Raw genomic sequence first — 24,919 nt, forward strand, 5'->3', positions numbered from 1 at the left:
TCACTTCCTTTGATTTTCCACTGTGGTTCATTAGCTCTGTACAGCGTTGATCTCCTCAGAGAGGAGACAGGGGAAGGTGCTCACCTGAAGCCATCTCCCACGTTGACTATCTCCACCTCGCTGTCGGTGGAGGTGACGTTGATCTCCTCGCTGGCTGGGACAGGGGGTGCAGGGGTCGCCTCGATCACCACCACGTCTTCATCCAGAGAAACTGGAACACAACACAGTCAAATCAAATGTTATTAAAATGACTTGCGCCGAATACAACTGGTGTAGACTATATTGTGAAATGCTTGCTTACGAACCTTTCCAATTGATGCAGACTAAAATATATGTACATTTTTTTAACTAAGACAAGAGGAATAAAATAAAATACACAAGAATGGAACTATATACAGGGAGTACCAGTACCAGATCAATGTGCAGGGGTACGAGGTACTTGAGGTACTTCCAATCACGGCTGGTTGTGATACAGCCTGGAATTGAATCAGGGTTTGTAGTGACGCCTCTGGCACTGAGATGCAGTGCCTTAGACCGCTGCGCCACTCGGGAGCCAAAAGCTTAATGACTTTCAACGTGGCACCATCATAGGATAACACCTTTCCAACAAGTCAGTTCGTCAAATTTCTGCCCTGCTAGAGCTGCCCCGGTCAACTGTAAGTGCTGTTATTATGAATGAAGTGGTAGGCTGTTAAGCAAAGGGGGGGGGGGGGGGGGGCGACCAACTCCACATTAATGTCCATGATTTTGAAATGAGATGTTCGACGAGCAGGTGTCCACATAACTTTGGTAATGTAGCATATGTACATGAAAGCAGGGTAAAGTGACTAGGCATCCGAATAGATAAGAGTATACTGGGGAGAGACATCTAGCAATTTGACCTGTAAGTCCTGATGTAAACATTGTTGAACTGATAATGATCATATAAAGTAGCTGGAAAAGTAGCCGGAAATCCACTTTACGTAAATAAAATTGCATCCGTTTTAGTATGCAGTTAATTCCAGAGAGGTTATACTGTACATGTCTGTTGCTGTATGTTGCAGGCTCTGTTGTGAAGATGGCTGGTTGACAACACATGACCTCATGTGTGTTACGCAGCAACATAAAACAACCTCCACCAGCATCTTCTGGTGGTTCTTCCTCACCAGGCGAGAAACACACCCAAAGCTAAATATCAGTATCAGTATAAATGAATAGCGATTGTGGTGTGGGTGTGCAGGCTAACAGTCTGTGTACTGGGCCTGTGTGAAATGTAGGTCAGTAAATGCTGCTCTGCTCTCCACTGTCTGCAGGATTTGCAGTGCAATCTCTGCATCTGCACTCTGATTGGTCCCCTGTCTAGTATCTCTCATTCCAGCCATGCCTGACCTGGCCTCACTGTCAGGAAGAGGCCCAGGGTGTGTTCAATACACTTAACATTTCATAACATCGCAACCAGGAAGGCAAGAGGCTTATTTTTGCCACACCACCCCAAACAGCTGCTTCTAAATGTGGTCCTTATACTGACTGTCTGTTTGATCTACATTTAAAATTACAGATCAAAAACTAAATTCATTCTAGTCCACTGTGTATTATTACTATACTGAAATGATTGTAACATTAGGTTCAACTGTGCCATGTGTTGCCTCATAGATGCTGTGTGGTTTGTGTGTGTCTGTGCAATGAGCAGTGGCTTGTTGCTCTAGTGAACATCAGCACTCCCCTGAGAGTTCTATTGCAGTGGTCCACTGGGTGCTGCTGCTTAGCACCCTCTCCTAGCCTAGCTCCCTCTCTCCCTCATGAAACATACTGCTCTACACAAACACTTCCTGGTTCAGGGAATGTAAATAAGAAGACTATATGACCTCACATCTAACAATGGCCAATGTGACTATTGACATTGACAAATAAGAGAAATGTCCTGGCAGCTAGCTTTGAATAGATATTTATTTCAGTGTGTAGTGTCTGCATTCTCCATTTTGCAGTTGAGAAAGGGCCGATTGTGACCTCAGGGGTGTATGCAGCTTGGCATAACACAAAGTATGGACAGTTGCTGATAGAAATGTAATGTATAGAACTGCCATGATTTCGTACCCTACTGCAAGGAATATGTCTATATTGTGACATGAATACAGGAATTACAGTACTAAAACACTCCTGTCATGTCCATGTATTTAAAGTCTGACGAATAGGCAGCTTGGTGATTGGGCCTTTTTATGCCCGTTACATTCATCCCCTCCTCTGGCCAATAGAGATCAATCTCTACTGACTGCCTCCTCTCCTCTCCTCTAAACAATGGCATAGTTTCTCCTCTGAGAGCCCTTGTTGTTAGCAAGATACAGTGGGGCTTAGTGCTTGAGTCAGTCCTCTCCACCCACCTACTTCCCATAGCAAAGACACAGAGAGGCAGCCTCGCCCCATGACCCCCCCGATCCTTCCCCAGGGCCACTGAGTGGAAACACTATTACAGCTTAGCTACACGAAGACATTCAACTGAGAGAGGTGAAAGAGGGTAGGGCAGGAACGAAAAATTAAGAGTTCCTTGAAAAATGGCGTTCTTTGGCTTGTGTTGTAGCGGTGCAGCTCAGGAAACAGCAGGTGGTTGTCAGAGGCGTGCTGTGCTGCTCTACCCTGCTGTACTGTGGTGCGTTGTGGGAGGAGAAGCTGGGTGCATAAACCCAGACACCTGCAGCTCAGACAGAGGAAGAGGCTTGGTTTCTGGGGTGCCAGGTTTGGAGCTCCGGGTAGCGGTGCAAGGTCGGTTAGCCCCCATCAGCAGTACCTACCCACCTTGCGTGCAAAGTCTATTTTCCACTGGTATTCACAGGTCAGGGTGACTCAGCAGTGTGATAGAGAGGAGCCAGTGAGTGACCAGTGAGTGACCTCGGTAGAACAAAGAGAATGTGCTACATAATAATGACCGTGCGCAAGACTGAGATATGTGGGAGGGAAGATGCTATTGCTACTCAACAGGAAATTCAAAATGCGCATATATAGTCTGAAACTTGAAATGTGTGTGTGCAGCACCGGGCCTTTCTATAGCACCTTTTATAGCAATCGATGCACGCCCTCATTTGGATGTCTCAAAGTGAAACACATACATTAGAGCTCCATCAAAGCATGTATATTCATGGTAACTACTGAAGAACCAGCCTCAGAGGTTCCTAAAAGAGGCGTATGAATATGAGAGGAAAAAAACTGAAATGTCCCTTGAACATGGGCTGATAATGCCTGAAACAAAGAGGGCTATGTAAATGTATAAAAATCCTAACAGGCTTGGCCATGGCCCAGGGGTCATATTCCAGCAAACCCTTGGGCTTAACTTCTATGTGTGTATTCCACTGCAAAGAGCGATGTTCAAAATAATGGAAAATGCTGGACTTTTCACTGCCTCTACCCGTGGCACCTACAAAGCTGCACAGAGCTCAAACACTGTGGACAGAATACTTAAAAAAAGAAAAACTTCAATACCCACAGATACACCCACAGAGATGGTCGCCTCGCTTCGAGTCCTAAGGAAACTATGTAGTATTATGTTTTGAAATGACTAGCGCCACCCATAGCACTCACTTCTGTCATCATGAAGTGCTTTGAGAGACTAGTCAAGGATCATATCACCTCCACCTTACCTGCCCCCCCTAGACCCACTTCAGTTTGCATACCACCCCAATAGGTCCACAGACGATGCAATCGCCATCCCACTGCCCTATATCAACTGGACAAGAGGAATACCTATGTAAGAATGCTGTTCATTGACTACAGCTCAGCATTCAACATCATAGTACCCTCCAAGCTCATCATTAAGCTTGAGGCCCTGGGTCTCTCAACCCCACACTGTGCAATTGGGTCCTGGACTTTGATGGGCCGTCCCCAGGTGGTGAAGGTTGGAAACATCTCCACTTCGCTGATCCTCAACACTGGGGCCCCACAAGGGTGCATGCTCAGACCCCTCCTGTACTCCCTGTTCACCCATGACTGCGCGGCCAAGCACGCCTCCAACTCAATCATCAAGTTTGCAGATGACACAACAGTAGTGGGCTTGATTAACAACAACGACGAGACGGCCTATAGGGAGGTGGTGAGAAACTCGTTATTGTGGTGCCAGGAAAATCGACCTCTCACTCAACTTCAACAAAACAAAGGAGATGATCGTGGATGTCAGTAAACAGCAGAGGGAGCACCTCCCTATCCACATTGACGGGACAGTAGTGGAGAAGGTGGAAAGTTTGAAGTTCCTTGGCGTACACATCACGGACAAACTGAAATGGTCCACCCACACAGACAGCGTGGTGAAGGCGGCACAACAGCACCTCTTAAACCTTAGGAGGCTGAAGAAATTTGTCTTGTCACCAAAAACACTCAAACTTTTACAGATGCACAATTGAGAGCATCCTGTCGGGCTGTATCACCGCCTGGTACGGCAAGCACACCGCCCTTAACCGCAAGGCTCTCCAGAAGGTGTTGCAGTCTGCACAACGCATCACCAGGGGCAAACTACCTGCCCTCCAGGACACCTACAGCACCCCGATGTCACAAGAAGGCCAAAAAGATCATCAAGAACAACCACCCGAGCCACTACCTGTTCACCCCGCTTCCATCCAGAAGGCGAGGTCAGTACAGGTGTATCAAAGCTGGGACCGAGAGAATGGAAAAATAAATAAAACATCTCAAGACCATCAGATTGTTAAACAGCCATCACTAACACAGAGAGGCTGCTGCCTACAAACAGACTCAAATCAGTAACCACTTTAATAAATGGATCACTAGTCACTTTAAAAAAATGACACTTTAATAATGTTTACATATCTTACATTACTCATCTCATATGTATATACTGTATTTTATACCATCTATTGCATCTTGCCTACGCCGCCCGGCCATCGCTCATCCGTATATTTATGAATATATTCTTATTCCATCCTTTTACATGTGTGTATTAGGCAGTTGTGAAATTGTTAGATTACTTGTTAGATATTACTGCACTGTCTGAACTAGAAGCACAAGCATTTCGCTACACTCGCATTAACATCTGCTAACCATGTGTATGTGACCAATACAATTTGATACACCCACAGATACACACACACCCATCCTAGTCCTGTGATATTGTGCTTTGTTCATAAAATAGCCTAGCTCTGACTGAGCTAATTCATCAATCAATATTTAGGCAGCTTTTCTCATTGCTGTTGAGCACACAGAGCAGGGAAGGTCAGCCACAAACCAAACTAGGCTCAGGGATTAAAATGGTCTCTTCCACAATCAGAGGAGGAATGTATCTTTTACTAGAGCTTTATTTTGATAATTTTCTCTAAATAAAGTAACAGTTTACTGGAGTCATGTGTTTGAGAGTGTAACGAGCATTCGGTTGATGTTCACTTCCAAATCAAGTGTCTTTCCAAATCATGGGGAGAGGGAGACCGTAAACAACACACAGTTCTGGCTACAGTGAGAGTGAAAGTGCTGCCAGCCTGGTGAAAGAAATCCCTATTCTGAGTGTCTTCAAATAGGCCTGGTAGGACATCTTTCAGCATGATGGAACAAAAACAGTGTAATGGTTGCTTGGCCCCCAGGCTACACATCTCATTTCCTGAGAACAACACCACAGAGGCCAAATATATTCCCCCCAATACAGTTACAGTGAGACTGGATAAAACTGTAGGAATAGGCTGTGTACATACACACTGTAAATGTACATTCTGAAGGCCATTCATGCATTCCTTTGCTCAGTCTTTTCTCTTGAGGCAAAAAATATGGAATTGATCTCAATTCTGAGCAAAGCGGATTCACCGAAATTAGCTTGCATTAGATTCATTTGACTTGAAGGAATTTGACAACACATTTCTGGGGTGTGATGCAACAGACTGACTAATGTGGACAAAATTATGAGATGTTTGGCTCTGCAACATCAGGACGTCCATGACCTCCCCACCCCCACTCCATACTAACAAGGCCTGCAAAGCAGACAGCTGGGAAACAGAGCAGTTGGACAGGAGTGAACGGTGCTACGGGTGGAGTCTAACTGTGATTCAACTCTGGCTGGCTGGCTAACAGTGAGGGACTCCTTTGCCTGTGGTCTGTTTTGTGGGGTGGCAGGTAGACTAGTGGTTAAGAGCATTGGGCCAGTAACCGAAAGATCGCTGGTTCGAATCACCGAGCCGTCTAAGTGACAAATCTGTCAGTGCCCTTGAGCAAGGCACTTAACCCTAATTGCTCATGTAAGTCGCTCTGAATACGAGCATCTGGTAAATCACTAAAATGTACAAATGTAATGATCAGTACAATTGACCCTGGTCAGAGCAGCTTCATGTCATACGTCATTGCAAGCTCAGTGTCAGAGGAGTGAGGAAGATGTTCCTCTCTATGGGTGATTGTGTGTGTGTTTTTTTCTCACAAAATGCCAGCTATTGATGTTGTAGGGGCGGGGTTGCTCATTCTGGAAGTGGGTTACTCTTTTGACTCGTAGATGGAGCAGACCTTTACTGACAAGTTGCTGAAATACCAGCCCCTTGTGTCACGTCTGAACAGCCTTGGCTATCATTGCAAACTTTGTAGTGCTGATATTTGGGAGCCTCTGCCATGTACATAAGCTGACAGTATGTGGGCTTCAGATTGCAGACCTGCGTAGGACAAAGCAGCTAGCGAGGTACTGCTCTGTGTCAGCTGTAATGGGCAGCGGGGCTGTATGGAGAAGAATGTGCTTCTGTATCCATAAAAAGTCCATATATACATGACATATTAAATGTTTGAATCCTTTGACTGTACTGTGTAATTCAAATAAAATTATTTAAAAATGTGTGTGTGCACGCAAGAGAAAAGATCGGAAGCACATACTAGACTGCATAAGGAGGGTAAGTTTACCTGTGGCCACAGCTGCGCTGCTTGGCTGGCTGCTGCTGCTGCCGTCTACATACAGCTCGTCCTCTGCCTCTGTGGACGAGGGTGAGGATGACCCGCTGGTCAGCTCCTCACTGGAGCTGCTGGTGCTGTGGAGCAGCGCGTACTTCCTGCGAGCGATTACCTCCCGCTTCTTCCTCTGGAGAAGTAGGCGCTCTTTCTGCTTCTGAGTCCGCTGGATGCCGCCGGGCCCAGGCTTCACAATCCGCTTCCTATGCAGTGACCGCCGCCCGCTCAGACACGGCCGCTTCAGCAGCACCGGCTCCACCTCTGACCGTGCCCACTTATGAGAGCGGCTTCCCCGAGTCCGACCCAGAATGGTGCGCAGACCCACCCCTGTCCCGCCCCCTGTGGTGGAGACCGGCGCCTGCTGTGTTGGCTGCGGTCCCCCTGCTGCTCCCGTCCCTCCAGCCTCCACCTCTTCCTCTGAGCTCATAGTATCCGAATCTCCGAAGCGCAGGCTGGAGGAGGGAGAGGAGGCACAGTCACTGAATGAGGACTCTGGGTTGCGTTCGTCCTCACTGCGTCGCTCCAAGAGATCTGGCTGGTGGCGCTGAAGGGGAAGAGAGCCCTCACTAACACGACCCTCCTTCAGGGAGCAGTCCGAGGGCCCTGGCTGTTGGCTCTTGCGCTTTTTGCGTCCAGGCAGGCCCCTGTCTGGGTCTCTGCGGGCCCCTATGTCCCTCAGGGGCCGGTGCCTGGTCTCGGCACACAGTGGTGCAAACTCGCTGCCTGCCTTGCCGATCACCTCCATGTTGGCAGGGAAGCTCTTGGCCGTCTCCATGGGCTCTGGGTTGGCCAGCGGACCCTTCAGGTGCTCCTGTCTACCCTGGGCCTCAGAGGGCACCTCGCTCTTCATGCTGCCTGGACCACGCAGACGCAATGCCAACTAAACTTCCGCTAGCTCCTATAGGTCCATTGGCGGGCCCACAACCAACCTAGTTCTGTGAAACAAGAGAAGATAAACGTTAGACACGCTGAAAAATAATGATTGCACTTTGTTAATGGAGGCAATTTATAAAACAGAAAGATGGGCTAAATGTATTATGATAATAATTACATGCTGTGGTAATATAGAGGCGCTCGCTCTCTCATCGTGTACGAGGAGAAAGGCAAAAACAGTGCATCATGGTTTGTTTGTGAGAGCAAATTAATTGAGGCCTTGGGCTGAGTCAGTTGTGTAGCATTTGTTGTATTATCCACTCTTGGCAGTGCGTGACTCAGACTGGGACTAATCTCAGTATGGTCACTAGGCTTGATGCTGTAATGAAGGAAACTGATGAGCAAAGTAAGGTCATGCAGCCTGGCAATATGGAAACAAACACTGGAGCATATCTTTTACCAGCTCAATTCTCTATTGTAGAGTGATAAAACCATGGAAAGGCTGCGTGGGGAGATTAGGAGACATTTTCATAATGGCATTACCGGAACAGAATTGACTGCAGAACTCGCTGGTCTATAGCTTCAGAAGGTACCAGGCTACTAGCACCCAATGCTAAGCATGCATCCATTTGATATCGATCTTGTAAATAAAAAACAAGCATGCTGGGATCAAAACACTAGCCTAGCGCAAACTCTTACCAAGATGGAAGATTCTAGGCCTTCATATAGGCCTAGTCTCACCGGTTTCCTCCTATTGATCCACCCTCACCATTTATCAAGCTTTCCCTCTCCATTTATCACACATCCTCCTTTCCTAAAATTGTCTAATCACACTGTTTATACTTCAAAAGAAGCCTTTCACCAATGGCAGGACAGAGTAAAATGTCTTCTACTTCAGTGCAGTCACCTCAAGTCCTTTGAATTATGAAAGCAGCCATCTGTTTAAAAAGGCACGTTGGCTCAGTTCATTAGCCTACTTCTTAGTGTGGTATAACGTGCACACACAGCTGGCAGTGTGGTATTTTCCTATACTTGATCCACCAGTAAACACCTCAAACTGAGATTCAGAATAAAATCCTACTTTATGAGATGTGTTTTATTTAAATGACACAAGTGAGCTGAATTGGACATTGTTAGCTATTCTTTAGAAGCCTTATAAATGGTTGGCCTAATGAAGCCGTACTGATTAAACAGTTATGTGTAAAGACATACTAATTGCCATTCTCCCGCCTGCAATATCCTGTGTATTGACACAAGGCTCAGTATGAAAACAATGAACTCTATGGTATAAAGCCTTGTTCACACTACAGGCCTTAATGCGCAAATCGGTTTTGTTTTTCAAAACCGCTTTGGAATACCGACTGTCCAAACAGCAAGTTACAAGTAATCAAATTAGATGTGGGAGTTTAGTCAAAATTATTTTTGCTGACATGGTTACGCTAGTTGTCATTGTAACGACAGGTGTGGGCGCAGTAGTGCAGGCTGATAGGAAGCAGGAACACCACCACCAAAATCACTCAGATGTAGCAAGCTAAGGTGACAATGGCTGTCATGGACGTTTCCCAGTCGCTTCAAATGTATAAACGCATCATGTTATAAGACATTATGCCTCGGGGATAAGACGAGCCAACTTTCAGAACGAGTCCTTTTTGGCTAGCTAGGGCAGTCAACTAGCTAGTCGTTTACCTTTCTAGCACATTCACTAATGTGCGTGTGTGTAGTAGAGGTATTTATTTATAATAATGACAATTACAACAATACTGAATGAAGAACGAACACTTTTAATTTAACTTAATATTACATAAAAATCTATTTAGTCTCAAAAAAAATTATGAAACATGTTCAATTTGGTTTAAATAATGCAAAAACAGTGTTGGAGAAGAAAGTAAAAGTGCAATATGTGCCATTTAAAAAAGCTAACATTTAAGTTCCTTGCTCAGAACATGAGAACATACAGTTGAAGTCGTAAGTTTACATACACCTTAGCCAACTACATTTAAACTCAGTTTTCACAATTCCTGACATTTAACCCTAATAAAAATTCCCTGTTTTAGGTCAGTTAGGATCACCACTTTATTTTAAGAATGTTAAATGTCAGAATAATAGTAGAGAGAAGGATTTATTTAAGCATTTATTTCTTTCATCACATTCCCAGTGGGTCAGAAGTTTACATACACTCAATTAGTATTTGTTAGCATTGCCTTTACATTGTTTAACTTGGGTCAAACGTTTCGGGTAGCCTTCCACAAGTTTCCCACAATAAGTTGGGTGAATTTTGGCCCATTCCTCCTGACAGAGTTGGTTTTAACTGAATCAGGTTTGTAGGCCTCCTTGCTCGCACACGCCTTTTCAGTTCTGCCCACAAATCTTCTATAGGATTGAGGTCAGGGCTTTGTGATGGTTACTCCAATACCTTGACTTTGTTGTCCTTAAGACATTTTTTATGTTTTGGGTCATTGTCCATTTGGAAGACCCATTTGCGACCAAGCTTTAATTCCTGACTGATGCCTTGAGATGTTGCTTCAATATATCCACATAATTTTCCTTCCTCATGATGCCATCTATTTTGTGAAGTGCACCAGTCCCTCCTGCAGCAACGCACCCCCACAACATGATGCTGCCACCCCCGTGCTTCACGGTTGGGATGGTGTTCTTCAGCTTGCAAACCTTCCCCTTTTTCCGCCAAACATAACGATGGTCATTATGGCCAAACAGTTCTATTTTCTGATTCAACAGACCATAGGACATTTATCCCAAAAAATTTAACTATACATGTCCCCATGTACAGTTGCAAACAGTAGTCTGGCTTTTTTTAATGGCGGTTTTGAACCGCTGAGCGGCCTTTCAGGTTATGTCGATATATGACTAATTTTACTGTGGATATAGATACTTTTGTACCTGTTTCCTCCAGCATCTGCACAAGGTCCTTTGCTGTTGTTCTGGGATTGATTTGCACTTTTCGCACCAAAGTGCATTCATCTCTAGGAGACAGAACTCGTCTCCTTCCTGAACGGTATGACAGCTGCTTGGTCCCATGATGTTTATACGTGTGTACTATTGTTTATACAAATTAACTTGGTACCTTCAGGCGTTTGGAAATTGCTCCCAAGGATGAACCAGACTTGAGGTCTACAAAAATAATTCTGAAGTCTTGGCTGATTTCTTTTGATTTTCCCATGATGTCAAGCAAAGAGGCACTGAGTTTGAAGGTAGGCCTTGAAATACATCCACAGGTACACCCACAATAGACTCAAATGATGTCAATTAGCCTATCAGAGGCTTCTAAAGCCATGACATAATTTTCTGGAATTTTCCAAGCTGTTTAAAGGCACAGTCAATTTAGTGTATGTAAACTTCTGACCCACTGGAATTGTGATGCAATGAATTATAAGTGAAATAAATCTGTCTGTAAACAATTATTGGGAAAATTACTTGTGTCATGCACAAAGTAGATGTCCTAAGCGACTTGCCAGAACTATAGTTTGTTAACAATACATTTTGTGGAGAGGTTGAAAAACTAGTTTTAATGACTCCAACCTAAGTGTATGTAAACTTCTGACTTCAACTGCATGAAAGCTGGTGGTTCCTTTTAACACGAGTCTTCAATATTCCCAGTTAAGAAGTTTTAGGTTGTAGTTATTATAGGACTATTTCTCTCTATACCATTTGTATTTCATAGACGTTTGACTATTGGATGTTCTATTAGGCACTTTAGTATTGCCAGCCTAATCTCGGAGTTGATAGGCTTGAAGTCATAAACAGCGCTGTGCTTGAAGCATTGCGAAGTGCTGCTGGCAAACAGAGGAAAGTGCGGTTTGAATGAATGCTTACGAGCTGCTGCCTACCACCGCTCAGTCAGACTGCTCTATCAAATCATAGACTTAATTATAATATAATAAACACACAGAAATTCGAGCCTTTGGTCAAAAATATAGTAAAATCCAGAAACTATCATTTCAAAAACAAAACGTTTATTGTTTCAGTGAAATACGGAACGGTTCCGTATTTTATCGAACGGGTGGCAACCCTATGTCTAAATATTGCTGTTACATTGCACAACCTTCAATGTTGTGTCATAATTATGTAAAATACTGGCAAATTAATTACGGTCTTTGTTAGGAAGAAATAGTCTTCACACAGTTTGCAACGAGCCAGGCGACCCCAAACTGTTGCATATACCCTGACTCTGCTTACACTGAACGCAAGAGAAGTGACACAATTTCAGGCACCACATTGACTATATGCAACGCAGGACAAGCTAGTTAAACTAGTAATATCATCAACCATGTGTAGTTGACAATCACTAGTTAAGATTTATTGTTTTTTTTTATGAGATAAGTTTAATGCTAGCTAGCAACTTACCATGACACCTTGCTGCCTGCACTTGCGTAACAGGTGTTCAGCCTGCCACGCAGTCTCCTCGTGGATTGCAATATAATCGGCGTCCAAAAATGCAGATTACCGATTGTTGTGAAAACTTGAAATCAGCCCTAATTAATCAGCCATTCCGATTAAACCGGTCGACCCCTAGTGTGTGGTTGTCAAACTAACATGTTCTATCTAATCAAACTGTCAGAGTAGCTAGCAAGCAACAAGATATGCCAAATAGCAGTCTAAAAACCAGTTGAGAGCAAATAAATCAGATTTGACCCTTCAGACAAGTCACAAGGCCAGGAATCAGATTTGTATCTGCTTTCAAAACCATGTAGGGTGGTTTCAAATGTGGCTTGTAATATCAGATTCCATGTCCCTTTTGGCTGTTCAGACTGCAGGAAAAGGACATTTGCATCAGATATGCAAAAAAAAAAAAAGAGGATTTGAGTCACTTCAAACTGCCAATGTGAACACAGCTTTAGTGGCATAAGGCTCTAAGAATGCACACATTATTGTAAGTGAAGGCTCTGTTCTGTCTAATCATCAAAGACATGAATTTACTGTTAGTCGGGCCCTATAAAATCCACGATGCGGAGAATGATGGAGGAATCACCGAATCCAGACATTAAAACGGAATTCAACAATATTCAAAAACATTGAAATTAGTAGGGAATCAAGTAAATGTACTGAAAAGTAATACATTTGCCCAAGTTTATCATAAGACAAGAACAGAAAGCATCAGTGATTTGTATTTCCTGCAACTTTCTGAAGAGGCAATGAGAATGCCCGTCTGTGTGAGGTGCGAGCGTCTGCCACTTTGGGGCTTTGATGCTAATTCAAACCTGTCTTCTGATGAAAAATTATGGTGGAAAATAAGTATTTGGTCACCTACAAACAAGCAAGATTTCTGGCTCTCACAGACCTGTAACTTCTTCTTTAAGAGGCTCCTCTGTCCTCCACTCGTTACCTGTATTAATGGCACCTGTTTGAACTTGTTATCAGAATAAAAGACACCTGTCCACAACCTCAAACAGTCACACTCCAAACTCCACTATGGCCAAGACCAAAGAGCTGTCAAAGGACACCAGAAACAAAATTGTAGACCTGCACCAGGCTGGGAAGACTGAATCTGCAATAGGTAAGCAGCTTGGTTTGAATAAATCACCTGTGGGAGCAATTATTAGGAAATGGAAGACATACAAGACCACTGATAATCTCCCTCGATCTGGGGCTCCACGCAAGATCTCACGCCGTGGGGTCAAAATGATCACAAGAACGGTGAGCAAAAATCCCAGAACCACACGGGGGGACCTAGTGAATGACCTGCAGAGAGCTGGGACCAAAGTAACAAAGCCTACCATCAGTAACACACTACGCCGCCAGGGACTCTAATCCTGCAGTGCCAGACATGTCCCCCTGCTTTAGCCAGTACATGTCCAGGCCCGTCTGAAGTTTGCTAGAGAGCATTTGGATGATCCAGAAGAAGATTGGGAGAATGTCATATGGTCAGATGAAACCAAAATAGTACTTTTTGGTAAAAACTCAACTCGTCGTGTGGACAAAGAATGCTGAGTTGCATCCAAAGAACACCATACCTACTGTGAAGCATGGGGGTGGAAACATCATGCTTTGGGGCTGTTTTTCTGCAAAGGGACCAGGACGACTGATCCGTGTAAAGGAAAGAATGAATGGTGCCATGTATCGTGAGATTTTGAGTGAAAACCTCCTTCCATCAGCAAGGCCATTGAAGATGAAACGTGGCTGGGTCTTTCAGCATGACAATGATCCCAAACACACCGCCCGGGCAACGAAGGAGTGGCTTCGTAAGAAGCATTTCAAGGTCCTGGAGTGGCCTAGCCAGTCTCAGATCTCAACCGCATAGAAAATCTTTGGAGGGAGTTGAAAGTCTGTGTTGCTCAGCAACAGCCCCAAAACTTCACTGCTCTAGAGGAGATCTGCATGGAGGAATGGGCCAAAATACCAGCAACAGTGTGTGAAAACCTTGTGAAGACTTACAGAAGACTTATTGAGAAACTTTTGTTATTGACCAAATACTTATTTTCCACCATAATTTGCAAATAAATTCATTAAAAATTCTACAATGTGATTTTCTGGATTTTTTCCTCCTCATTTTGTCTGTCATAGTTGAAGTGTACCTATGATGAAAATGACAGGCCTCATCTTTTTAAGTGGGAGAACTTGCACAATTGGTGGCTGACTAAATACTTTTTTGCCCCACTGTGTAGCAAATACTGCAATCATATTCAGTCTGTTGCATTCTGTTGCATTTCGTTGACCCTGAGATCCGGATGTTACACAACACCACACGACGTGAGCATGCAGCACTATTAGCTTATTTAGTGATCATAAAGTGTGTTAAAATCTGCACCAGGAAAGTGGTGTAGAGTGTAATTTGATGTGTGAGCATACACTAGAATGCAAACCTACTGCAAAACCCAGTCAGTCAGTGAGTGCCTGGGGTGGAAGCCACTTCCCCCACCCATTGTTTGGACAAGAGTGATTCTAGAGTTATGGATGTTACATTTGCATGCAAACCACAAATTTAAAATGTCTCACAGAATGGACAAAATATAAAATTAAAAGTTTGATGTGTTGGTCTATAGTACCCTTTGGGGGGAGTGTATACAGTCTTAGCATGTTGGTTTCACTTTAAAAGGACAACATTACTTTCTCAGGTTGACCTACCGCTGGAATTCTCCATATGCATATTAAACCCCATTGACCCATGAGTAGGTAGATGCCTGCAGGGAACAAGGATTGTGTGGGTGCTTGTCTTCAAAACAGCAACTGAACCCTGAGTGGGTCAATCACTAGGGATCATCACAGTAGGTAGGAAAGCACTCAAATCCTGAATTTACCCAATATAAACTGACAGACCTTCCAGCCAAAGAAAGCACAGGTTGGTGCCGAAACCCTGCCATGTAGGCTGGCTGAGGACTGAAGTCAGATTTAATGCCGGTAGGGCTGGAATCCAAACTGACAAGTTTCCTCACGAATCCTACACAGCTCGAGGATTCGTGTAGCCCTGAGTTGACTACCATTAAAACACGATATCCACCTCACAAACTAGACAACAGGAGAGGGTATCTGGCCAGGAGCCCTCAATGTGTAGCCTAGCCTACTAAAGCAAACTAACATTGACAGTAGCACTGAACAAATACCTGATACAGTATTCATGAAAACACTCATGTATCATGTCTGTGTTTCCATCTCATGAGCAAAGAGAAAGAAGATGCCGCAGGTGGAGACTTCTGGGAACTAGGGCTGGGGCGTTCTGAGATACCCCCTCCCTGGGTTCCGATGTATAACTGCTGCCAGGGAACCAAAGCCCCAAACCATGATCCTCTGAGGCTCCCCCCGTGAGCCACTGATGAGCTCCTGTGCCACAGAGCAAGCAGCGCATGACACTCAGCAACACAGCAGCCTCAGTGGACAGCCACCTTGGCAATCAATCCCCCCTGGCACCAAGGTGGAGACATTTCAGAGGAGGGTTGTTTATGGGAAACTGCTTTAATTCATTCCTTGAGGAGCACAACGCAGACCTATCTTGAGCTTCACAGTACACCATTTCAGCAATGGCTGCAGAAAAACCAAATCTACCACCAACGCAAGGACACACAAATTATTAACCTATCCCAAACCTTTACCTAATATATCTTTTACTATTTTTAGTGCAGGTTTGTCAATGTGTTCTGTGCAAGGTGTGACTCAAATTGTGAGGTGTATCAGAACTCATTATGCAGTACCTCTACCAGTCAATAATTGTAGAAAACACCACACCAATGCAATGAACTGCAGAACAGGAAGTTACACATTCTTGTCTCTACAAAAGGTAGCCAAAATGTTAGCCAATAAACAAAAAGCACACAGCTTTGAGTAAGGAGGCAAAGTACTTCATACATTGCCGCTATGACAGGCCCTTCTGAGAAGCTAAAATGTCATCCTCATCACAATCACAGGGATTCTTATCTAATGTCGTATGACGCAGCCAGCACTGCTAACATTGACAGCATTACATACTGAAAAGGGGACGGAAATCCCCTAATGCACTGACAAGAACGGCCATTTGTATAAACTCATTTTTGCTTTCAAAGAAGGAACACCTAGACAACCTTTGAGTGATTAAGCATCGGTTTCCTATATAGTGCGCATGGTACTATATACTAGATCCTTGATAATTTTAGGAAATGGCAGAGCACCGTTAAAATTCTATGAGCTAGAAATAAACTTCATTGTAGCTACACACATTCCCTTGTAACTATGGCAGCTTCTAAAACCCACTGGATGCCTTATTGCAGAGCAGTGGCACAGTTATAGAATGATAATAGTGGGGCCCATTTCAGCATTTCCCCTCAGCACATCAGCATGGTTGTTTTTTTGTCAGTTTTAGTTTGACTTGATAAAAACAGTGATATATGACTGTTCAATCAGAAGTCATCACGTCTGTTCTGCCCACAGAATTGTAGTAGTATTGAAATAGGCCTACATCATGGCACTATTATCTCAAGCCTGTATTTGAGATGTCCAAGCCTTTTCTTATAATAGCTCGCCTGATTTCAGTTTGTGACAAAACAAGCAAGTATAGTGTAGAGAATCATTGAACCATCTAAACCGCTGTGAAATGTATGTTCCATAACCAAACCTCTAGTATTTTCAGCTGCTTGAAGCTGGTGTACAAAACCGAAAGTAAAAGACGCAAAAACTAACTTTAATAACGTAAGCATAGAAATAGAACACAGAACAGAGCTACCGCTTCCAAAGCCCCGTTTCCACTGGCACTTGAAATTTGGGACAGATTCGACCTGGGTTGAGGGAAACCCGGGCCAGCGCAGCACAGTTTCACAACTGGCGCCAGCTCAATTCGAATTCGGGTTGGTGACGCCATTACTATGCAACCACCAAGTGGATCACTGCTGGATGCGGGTAGGTTTAGCTAGCTTGTCTGGGCTTGTTGCTGTTAGCTAGCACATGGACAAGCAGTACTGCAGTAGCTAGACATAACACAAATGACCATAATAGCTGGGTCCTTTATTCATTATTACACTACAAACTTGTATGATAACTGTCAGCCATCAAATGCTAGCTACCTAACCTTAGCTAGCAAATCAGAGTTGAAACAATCTAGATACAATTCCTGCTAGCTTACGTTTGCTAGCCAGGTCGTATTGAAAGCTAGCTAGCTAATAGCCAATACCATGGTAAGCAAGGTAGGAATTATTAGTTATGCTAACAACGACGCTAACGTTTAGTTAGCCAACGTCAGCAAGCTAAATACATGGTTGGCTGGCACTGGCATGAGTATAGGGTAACGTTTTTACAGCATGGTGAAGGTGAATTCAATTATTCAACATTTTGTTCGCAAGCAACATCAGCAAAGCCAGCTGCAGTCACATATTGGCTACCTTGCAACATGACAATTTATCATTTCTGGGGGGAGTGGAAATGCAATTTGAGCTATCCCACCAAGGCCAGCCCAGCCTGGGTTGAATTCAAAGTGCCAATGGAAACGGGATTTAGTGTTTCTTTTAATGAGAATGACAGATCTGTAACTCATATTTCTATGTGAAATTGTTCGGGTCGCCCAAAAAGTTACATATTGCAGCTTTAAATCAATCCAGTGATGTGTTATTGTTCTACAAATTGTGAATATGAGATGGGTTGTCTTCTATCATAGATAAAGAGTGGCATCAACGCAAAAGTAATGGCATCAACATCGTGAACACAAACCAAAACATGTAATGAGGGAAGAATTATTGGTGCTTCTTATACTGTAACAGTGCAGAGAATTTAGGGCAGGATAATTAAAGATTGACTGGTCCCAAGTGTACACCAAGTTTCCTAACAATGAGTCATTCGGTTGACAAAGTTCTCCTTCATACGATTTTTTACATTTTTCTGACAGTATTTGCCTAATGTTTTCTGGCTTGTACTAGGCCTCAATCTGAGATATTTCCTCATTTAGTCTATGGCTCTTTAGGTACGTAACCATACTAATTGTACAAGCCTGTCTATGTATTTCATCTTTATACGTAATGCATCAAGATTACAACCAAAGCCATACCATAATTCGAATGACTGCTGCAAATGTCTTTAGCATTTTGTTTTCTTTGGCAATATTAACGTAAATCAACAAACCTAACACGCTACCAGGCTGATTTGACAGCGCAGTTCCATTACTTGAAAAGAATGCGATGAACATTCATCATCATCCTCCTCTCTGATGTGTCTGTCACAGATACAAAACATTTTGATGTTGCCCAACGTTATCCAGCACTAGTAAGCTAACGTTGAATTAAGTCAGATATACGTGTAATTGTCTTATTTGGTTAACTTAACGTTCGCTACTTGGGTTACGTCTGAGTTCATCGTAAAATGTAATAAATAAATGTCTATAGTTACATGGCCTTGGCTAACTAGTTTACTTAGTTAGCAAGATGGAAGAGCTGCAAAGCTTCACAATCAAATGTTGGGTTTCTAATGAACTCGCTGATAAGATCATATTTGCTAATAACCAATGTAGCTAGCTACCTAACTCGTTAGCTAGCCAACCCCAAAATGGCTCACAACAAGACATTTTAGCTACTACCGTACCAAGCTAACATTAACTACTGAATCGTCAGAGCAAACAATAGCTTGCTAGCTAGCTACAGTACGCTGGCTACTGTCTGGTCGTGTTAGCCAGCTAACGTTGAGAGAAAAACAAAGACAGTTATCTAGCTAGCTATATTGACTCAACACATACCTGTACTCTCTTGAAAGTGGGCTTCTGTGTTATTTCGTGGCTCCCTTTGAATTACATGTGAACTTAAATAAGGGACACAAGTAAATCGCGATCGAACGACAGTCACCGGGTAGTGAAACTGACAACAGGAACAAAATCGAAGTGGGCCCGTGGCAATACCAACGTCGTTACAAATCAGCGCCTGGCTAAAGACCCGAGAGAAAAATACTTGCCATTTTTCCTGGCTTTATGTGGCATATTAACACGCTACGCAATACATAATGTTTTTTCTACGATAAAACGCACATTCCATTCTATTTGCCATCAGGGCCCTCGATAAAGTCCCCATTCCTGCCTCTTCGAGGCGACCACTGTTGTTTACCCAGCTCGACTCGTCCGTTTACTCTCGCTGGCACCTAGGTTGGGTTGCTGGACTTGTGTGAAGCTAGCCACAATAAGGATTCGCCACAAAGGTGCCTGGAATTTGCGATTCGCCTTCAAAATAAATGTCCCCCATTGAAACATGCAAACGGATACAAATAGTGGAATAATGCCACATTTGGAATAGATCCTGCTTAACAAGGTTGGAATGTTGTTAATTAAATCCAACAAAAGACAATAACTAGTTAATTTGACCAAAACAAATTTAAGTCGCACTGTGAATGTATTAGATTTCAGAACAGCGTTGGTGACATTCGTATATGCCCTGTACAGCCTTATCTATTGATGTTGGGTCCATGAAATGGGGTATCAACCTTCTCGTGACACCCACAGAACACAACTGTGAAGAGTCTACACACATATGCTAATATGTTGCGGGACTTTGACTTTGACTTTGACTTTGACTTTGCACCTATTGCGGGACTTTGACACCGTTGTGAACTGACACACATTAGCTCACCAGTCAACCTACTATGTGTATTGGCATTCATATTGCAATGTACAGCCTTACCCATGGATCTTGGGTCCATGAAATTCTACGTCGCAAATATTTCTGTAAACTTCAGCGTTGTGTTCTGTGGGTGTCACGGATTAGGCTGATACCCCATTTCATGGAGCCAAGAGCCATAGGTAAGGCTATAAATCAAATCAAACTTTGTCACATGCGCCGAATATTTTTTTCCTTTTTTATTTTATTTAACTAGGCAAGTCAGTTAAGAACAAATTGTTATGTACAATGACGGCCTACCGGGGAACAGTGGGTTAACTGCCTTGTTCAGGGGCGGAAAGACAGATTTTTTTTTACCTTGTCAGCTCGGGGTTTCGATCCAATACAACAAGTGTAAACTTTACCGTGAAAAGCTTACTTACAAGCCCTTAACCAACAGTGCAGCTTAAGAAGAGTTAAGAACATATTTACAAAATAAACGAAAGTAAAAAAATAATTAAAAGTAACAGTAACATAACAATAACGAGGCTATATACAGGGGGTGGGGGCAATGTAATAGTCCTGTAGCCATTTGATTAGTTCTTCAGCAGTTTTATGGCTTGGGGGTAGAAGCTGTTAAGGAGCCTTTTGGTCCTAGACTTGGCACTCTGGTACCGCTTGCCTGTGTGTTAGCAGAGGAAACTGTCTATGACTTGGGTGACTGGAGTCTTTGGCAATTTTATAGGCTTTCCTCTGACACCACCTATTATATAGGTCCTGGATTGCAGGAAGCGTTGCCCCAGTGATGTATTGGGCCGCATACACTACCCTCTTGCGCCTTGAGGTCAGATGCCGAGCAGTTGCCATACCAGGCGGTGATGCAACTGGTCAGGATGCTCTCGATGATGCAGCTGTAGACTTTTTTGAATAACTGGGGACCCATGCCAAATCTTTTCAGTCTCGAGGGGGAACAAGTTTTGTCGTGTCCTTTTCACGACTGTCTTGGTGTGTTTGGACCATGATACATCGTTGGTGATGTGGAAACCAAGGAACTTGAAACTCTCGACCCGCTCCAGTACAGCCCCGTTGATGTTAATGGGGGCCTGTTCGGCCCACCTTTTCCTGTAGTCCACAATCAGCTCCTTTGTCTTGCTCACACTGTACATTGCAATATGAATGTCAATACGCACAATAGGCTGGATAGTGAGGTGATATACCACAGTTAAAGTCCCACAAGAAGAACAACAACGCTAATAGTTGTGTTCTATGGGTGTCACGGCTAGGCTGATATCCCAGTTCATGAACCCAAGATCAATAGGTAAGGCTGTACAGTGCATATAAGTATGCCCCCAATGCAATTCTGAAGTCTAATACATCCACAGTGCGATTTCAACATAATTTTTTTTTGTTGTGTCAAATTAACTACTTATTGTATTTTGTAGGCTGATACCCTATTTCATGGACTCAAGATCCATAGGTAAGGCTGTAGGCTACATTGCAATATGAATGACCAATACGCATAATAGACTGACTGGGGGGGGGGGGGGGGTGATTTCCCACAGTCAAAGTCTTGCAATAAAAGCTATGATGCTAATATTTGTGTGAACTCTTCACAGTTGTGTTCTGTGGGTGTCACTGTGTAGGCTGATACCCCATTGCATGGACCCAAGATGATGATCCATAGGTAAGGGAATACATAGCAATATGAATGTCAATACACAGTAGGTTGACTGGTGATCAAAATCCCAGTATATACACATATTGGTGATGGCTCGCAATATTGACATAGCTATTGTGCACTGTGAGGAGTAATGGCGGCTGGTAGAGCTTTTTGAGTCGACGCGACATGTCGGCAAATTCAAGATAGAAGAACCATTTAAACAGTTTGCTATTACAGCGGATGAAGGTGCGGAAAAAGCGTGGAGATGTGGGAATGGACAGCGAGGAAGAAAGAAAGCAGTTGAGTGTAGAGGGAAGCTGTGTGATGAGGAAGATTGGAATCAAGTACAAATATAAAAAACCGCAGCCGGTAGCAAAACATTTTTACTTGACGAGAGTGAGGATGAATTACCTGCGTCTCAATGATTGAGTCGCTGACGTGACCGTCCTGTCCGGGGTGGCGCCCCCCTCGGGTTCGTGCCGTGGGGTAGATCTTCATGGGCAAAACTCAGCCTTGTCTCAAGGTACTAAGTTGGTGGTTGAAGATATCCCTCTAGTGGTGTGAGGGCTGTGCTTTGGCAAAGTGGGTGGGGTTATATCCTGCCTGGTTGCCCCTGTCCGGGGGTATAGGGCCACAGTGTCTCCCGATCCCTCCTGTCTCAGCCTCGTAATTATGCTGCAATAGTTTGTGTCGGGTGTGCTAGGGTCAGTCTGTTATATGTGGAGTATTTCTCCTGTCTTATCCGATGTCCTGTATGAATTTAAGTATGCTCCCTCTAATTCTCTTTATCTCTTCTCTCGGAGGACCTGAGTCCTAGGACCAAGCCTCAGGACTACCTATCCTGATGACTCCTTAATGTCCCCAGTCCACCTGGTCGTGCTGCTACTCCAGTTTCAACTGTTCTGCCTGCGGCTATGGAACCCTGACCTGTTCGCCGGACGTGCTACCTTGTCCCGGACCTGCTGTTTTCGACTCTCTCTCTCTACCGCACCTGCTGTCTCTAACTCTGAATGATCGACTATGAAAAGCCAACTGACATTTACTCCTGAAGTGCTGACCTGTTGCACCCTCTACAACTACTGTGATTATTATTATTTGACCCTGCTGGTCATCGATGAACGTTTGAACATCTTGGCCATGTACTGTTATAATCTCCACCCGGCACAGCCAGAAGAGGACTGGCCACCCCTCAGAGCATGGTTCCTCTCTACATTTCTTCCTAGGTTCCTGCCTTTCTAGGGAGTTTGTCCTAGCCACCGTGCTTCTATCAAATTGCTTTCTGTTTGGGGTTTTAGGCCGGGTTTCTGTATAGCACTTTGGCCTAAAGAGCAGGAACCCAGACTTCACCAAATAAATCAGAAATACAGACACTGTCATCCTGCAAAAAACATGGTATAGAGGAAATGGACCCACTGGTTGCCCTCTAGGTTACAGGGAGCTGGTAGTCCCATCCACCAAATTACCAGCTGTTACACAGAGATCAGACATAACCCACTCTATTAAATGAATCAAAACAGGAACATTTTACATTTGGCTAGAAATTCTAAAGGAAATTATCTCAACAGAGTAAAATGTCCTCCTGTGTGCTACCTATATCCATGAAGAGGGAGAGGTCCTAGAGGGAGAGGTCAATCATTTCCAGGCCCTGGACACATGCTAGTGTGTGGTAACCTAAATGCCCGAACTGGACAAGAAGATGACATTCTCAGTACACAGGGGGACAAACAGCTACCTGGAGGTGACAGTATTCCCTCCCAAATAGGCCCCCCTAGACACGACTACGATCAAAGCCAACCAAACTTCATACTGTTTAGAAGATGGAAGGAAAAAAACTATTGGGCAACAACAAATCCAATCCCATTAAGACAACTTCCTGGACAAAACATTTCACTGCAATAGTGAAGCTATAAACTTGACAGTAGAAAGCCTAAACTGTATATTTTACATTTCAGCTTCTCTATCAAGTCTAAAAGTGTCAAGCAGACAGCCTAAGAAAATGAACAACAATGATAAATGGTTTGATGAGGAATGCAAAACCCCAAGAAACACATTGAGAAACATATCCAACCAAAAGCACAGAGACCCAGAAAAGCACAGCAGAATTAGGACCTTACCCGCTAGTTGTCAAAATCCAGAAAAGAGCTGTTAAATTCTACAACCACATAAAAGGAAGCAATGCCCACACATTCCACCACAAGAGTCCCCCTCAGCCAGAGAAGAGTCCCCCTCAGCCAGCTGGTTCTGTTCACAAACACCCCACAGAGCCCCTGGACCACAACACAATTAGACCCAATCAAAAAAGATAACTATTTGACACACTGGAAAGAATCAACTAAAAAACTGAGCAAATTGGAATGCCCTAAATAGAAAATACCTGACAAATGTGATTTGAGAAAATTAAGAAAATCGTTGACTACGTGAAGACTCTGTGATCATAGCCTTGCTATTGAGAGAGGTCACCACATGCAGACCTGGCTCTCAAGCACGGGACCTTGGTGGCACCTTAAATTGGGGAGAACGGGCTCGTGGTAATGACTGGAGAGGAGTAGGTGGAATGGTATCAAATACGTCAAACAAATGGTTTCCATTTTTTGATGCCATTCCATTTGCGCCGTTCCGGCCATTATTATGAGCCTTGTCACCTCAGCAGCCTCTACTGCTGAGGGGAGTGAGAAGACAGACTATGAGTTCACTGCTCACAAAATTAGTTGGAAACTGAGTGGCACATGCTAACCTCCTGCCAAATGTATGAACACATTAGATATACATATTTCCCACAGATCACACAGGTCCACAAAAAAATTAAAAACAAACCAAACTCTCATATCTGTTAGGCAAAATCCTGCAGTGTGCATTCATAGCAGCAAGATTTGTGGCCTGTTGCCATGAGAAAAGGGTAACCATGTGGAGCACAAATAATGTTTTAAATACCACCAATATTTATCTGTTTATCTTTACCTACTATTCGTACTATAACTATTTGCACATTGCTAAAACACTGTACATAGCTGATAATATATAGTTACAGTTGAAATCACAGGAGTTTGGTGGCACTTGGGGAGGATGGGGTCGTGGTAATGACTGGAGTGGAATAGGTGGAACGCTATCAAATACATCAAACACATGGTTTGATACCATTCCATTTGCTCCTTTCCAGACATTATTTGTGCTCCCCTTAGGAGCCTCCACTGTGAAATGTCTTTATCTTTTTAAAACATTTTTGAATGCAATATTTACTGTTAAATTGGAATCTTTTTTTGTTGTTGTTTTGTGTCTTCACACTTTTGTTTATTTTACTTGCTTTGGCAATGGAAATGCATGTTTCCATTGCCAATAAAGCCCCTTTGAATTGAAATGATAGGAAAAACATGGGTTTCAGTACGGTTGGATTCTTAGCATTCATAGCCATGGTTATTAACTGTATCGCAGAAATGGAACGTAAATCACAGAAAATATATGTTGGGGTGGCAACTGAAGAGAAGTACTTGGGTGTACAATATTTTGTTGCAGAGGACAAGGT

At 43.6% G+C, this 24,919-nt stretch overlaps 1 protein-coding gene across 5 annotated transcripts in view; it reads right to left on the bottom strand.

The window, feature by feature from the left end:
• LOC115112266 (E3 ubiquitin-protein ligase Arkadia) overlaps nucleotides 1-19,316 on the bottom strand; it is a 41,002-nt gene extending 21,686 nt beyond the window's left edge. For 2 of the 5 annotated variants that reach the window (XM_029639214.2, XM_029639213.2), the window contains exons 1-3: nucleotides 18,893-19,316; nucleotides 6,838-7,817; nucleotides 85-211 (exon numbers count right to left, since the gene is read on the bottom strand). In XM_029639214.2, coding sequence (XP_029495074.2) covers nucleotides 85-211; nucleotides 6,838-7,732 — 1,022 coding nt within the window. In that variant the 5' untranslated portion in view covers nucleotides 7,733-7,817; nucleotides 18,893-19,316. Of the gene's footprint in view, nucleotides 1-84; nucleotides 212-6,837; nucleotides 7,818-12,117; nucleotides 12,497-18,892 lie in introns of those variants that run through there. The other 3 variants (XM_029639212.2, XM_029639210.2, XM_065011953.1) reach the window with 2 other exon arrangements.
• Nucleotides 19,317-24,919: the final 5,603 nt, after the last annotated feature.

The sequence above is a fragment of the Oncorhynchus nerka genome, linkage group LG27, assembly GCF_034236695.1.
Source record: "Oncorhynchus nerka isolate Pitt River linkage group LG27, Oner_Uvic_2.0, whole genome shotgun sequence".
In the NCBI taxonomy this organism is placed as follows: domain Eukaryota; kingdom Metazoa; phylum Chordata; class Actinopteri; order Salmoniformes; family Salmonidae; genus Oncorhynchus; species Oncorhynchus nerka.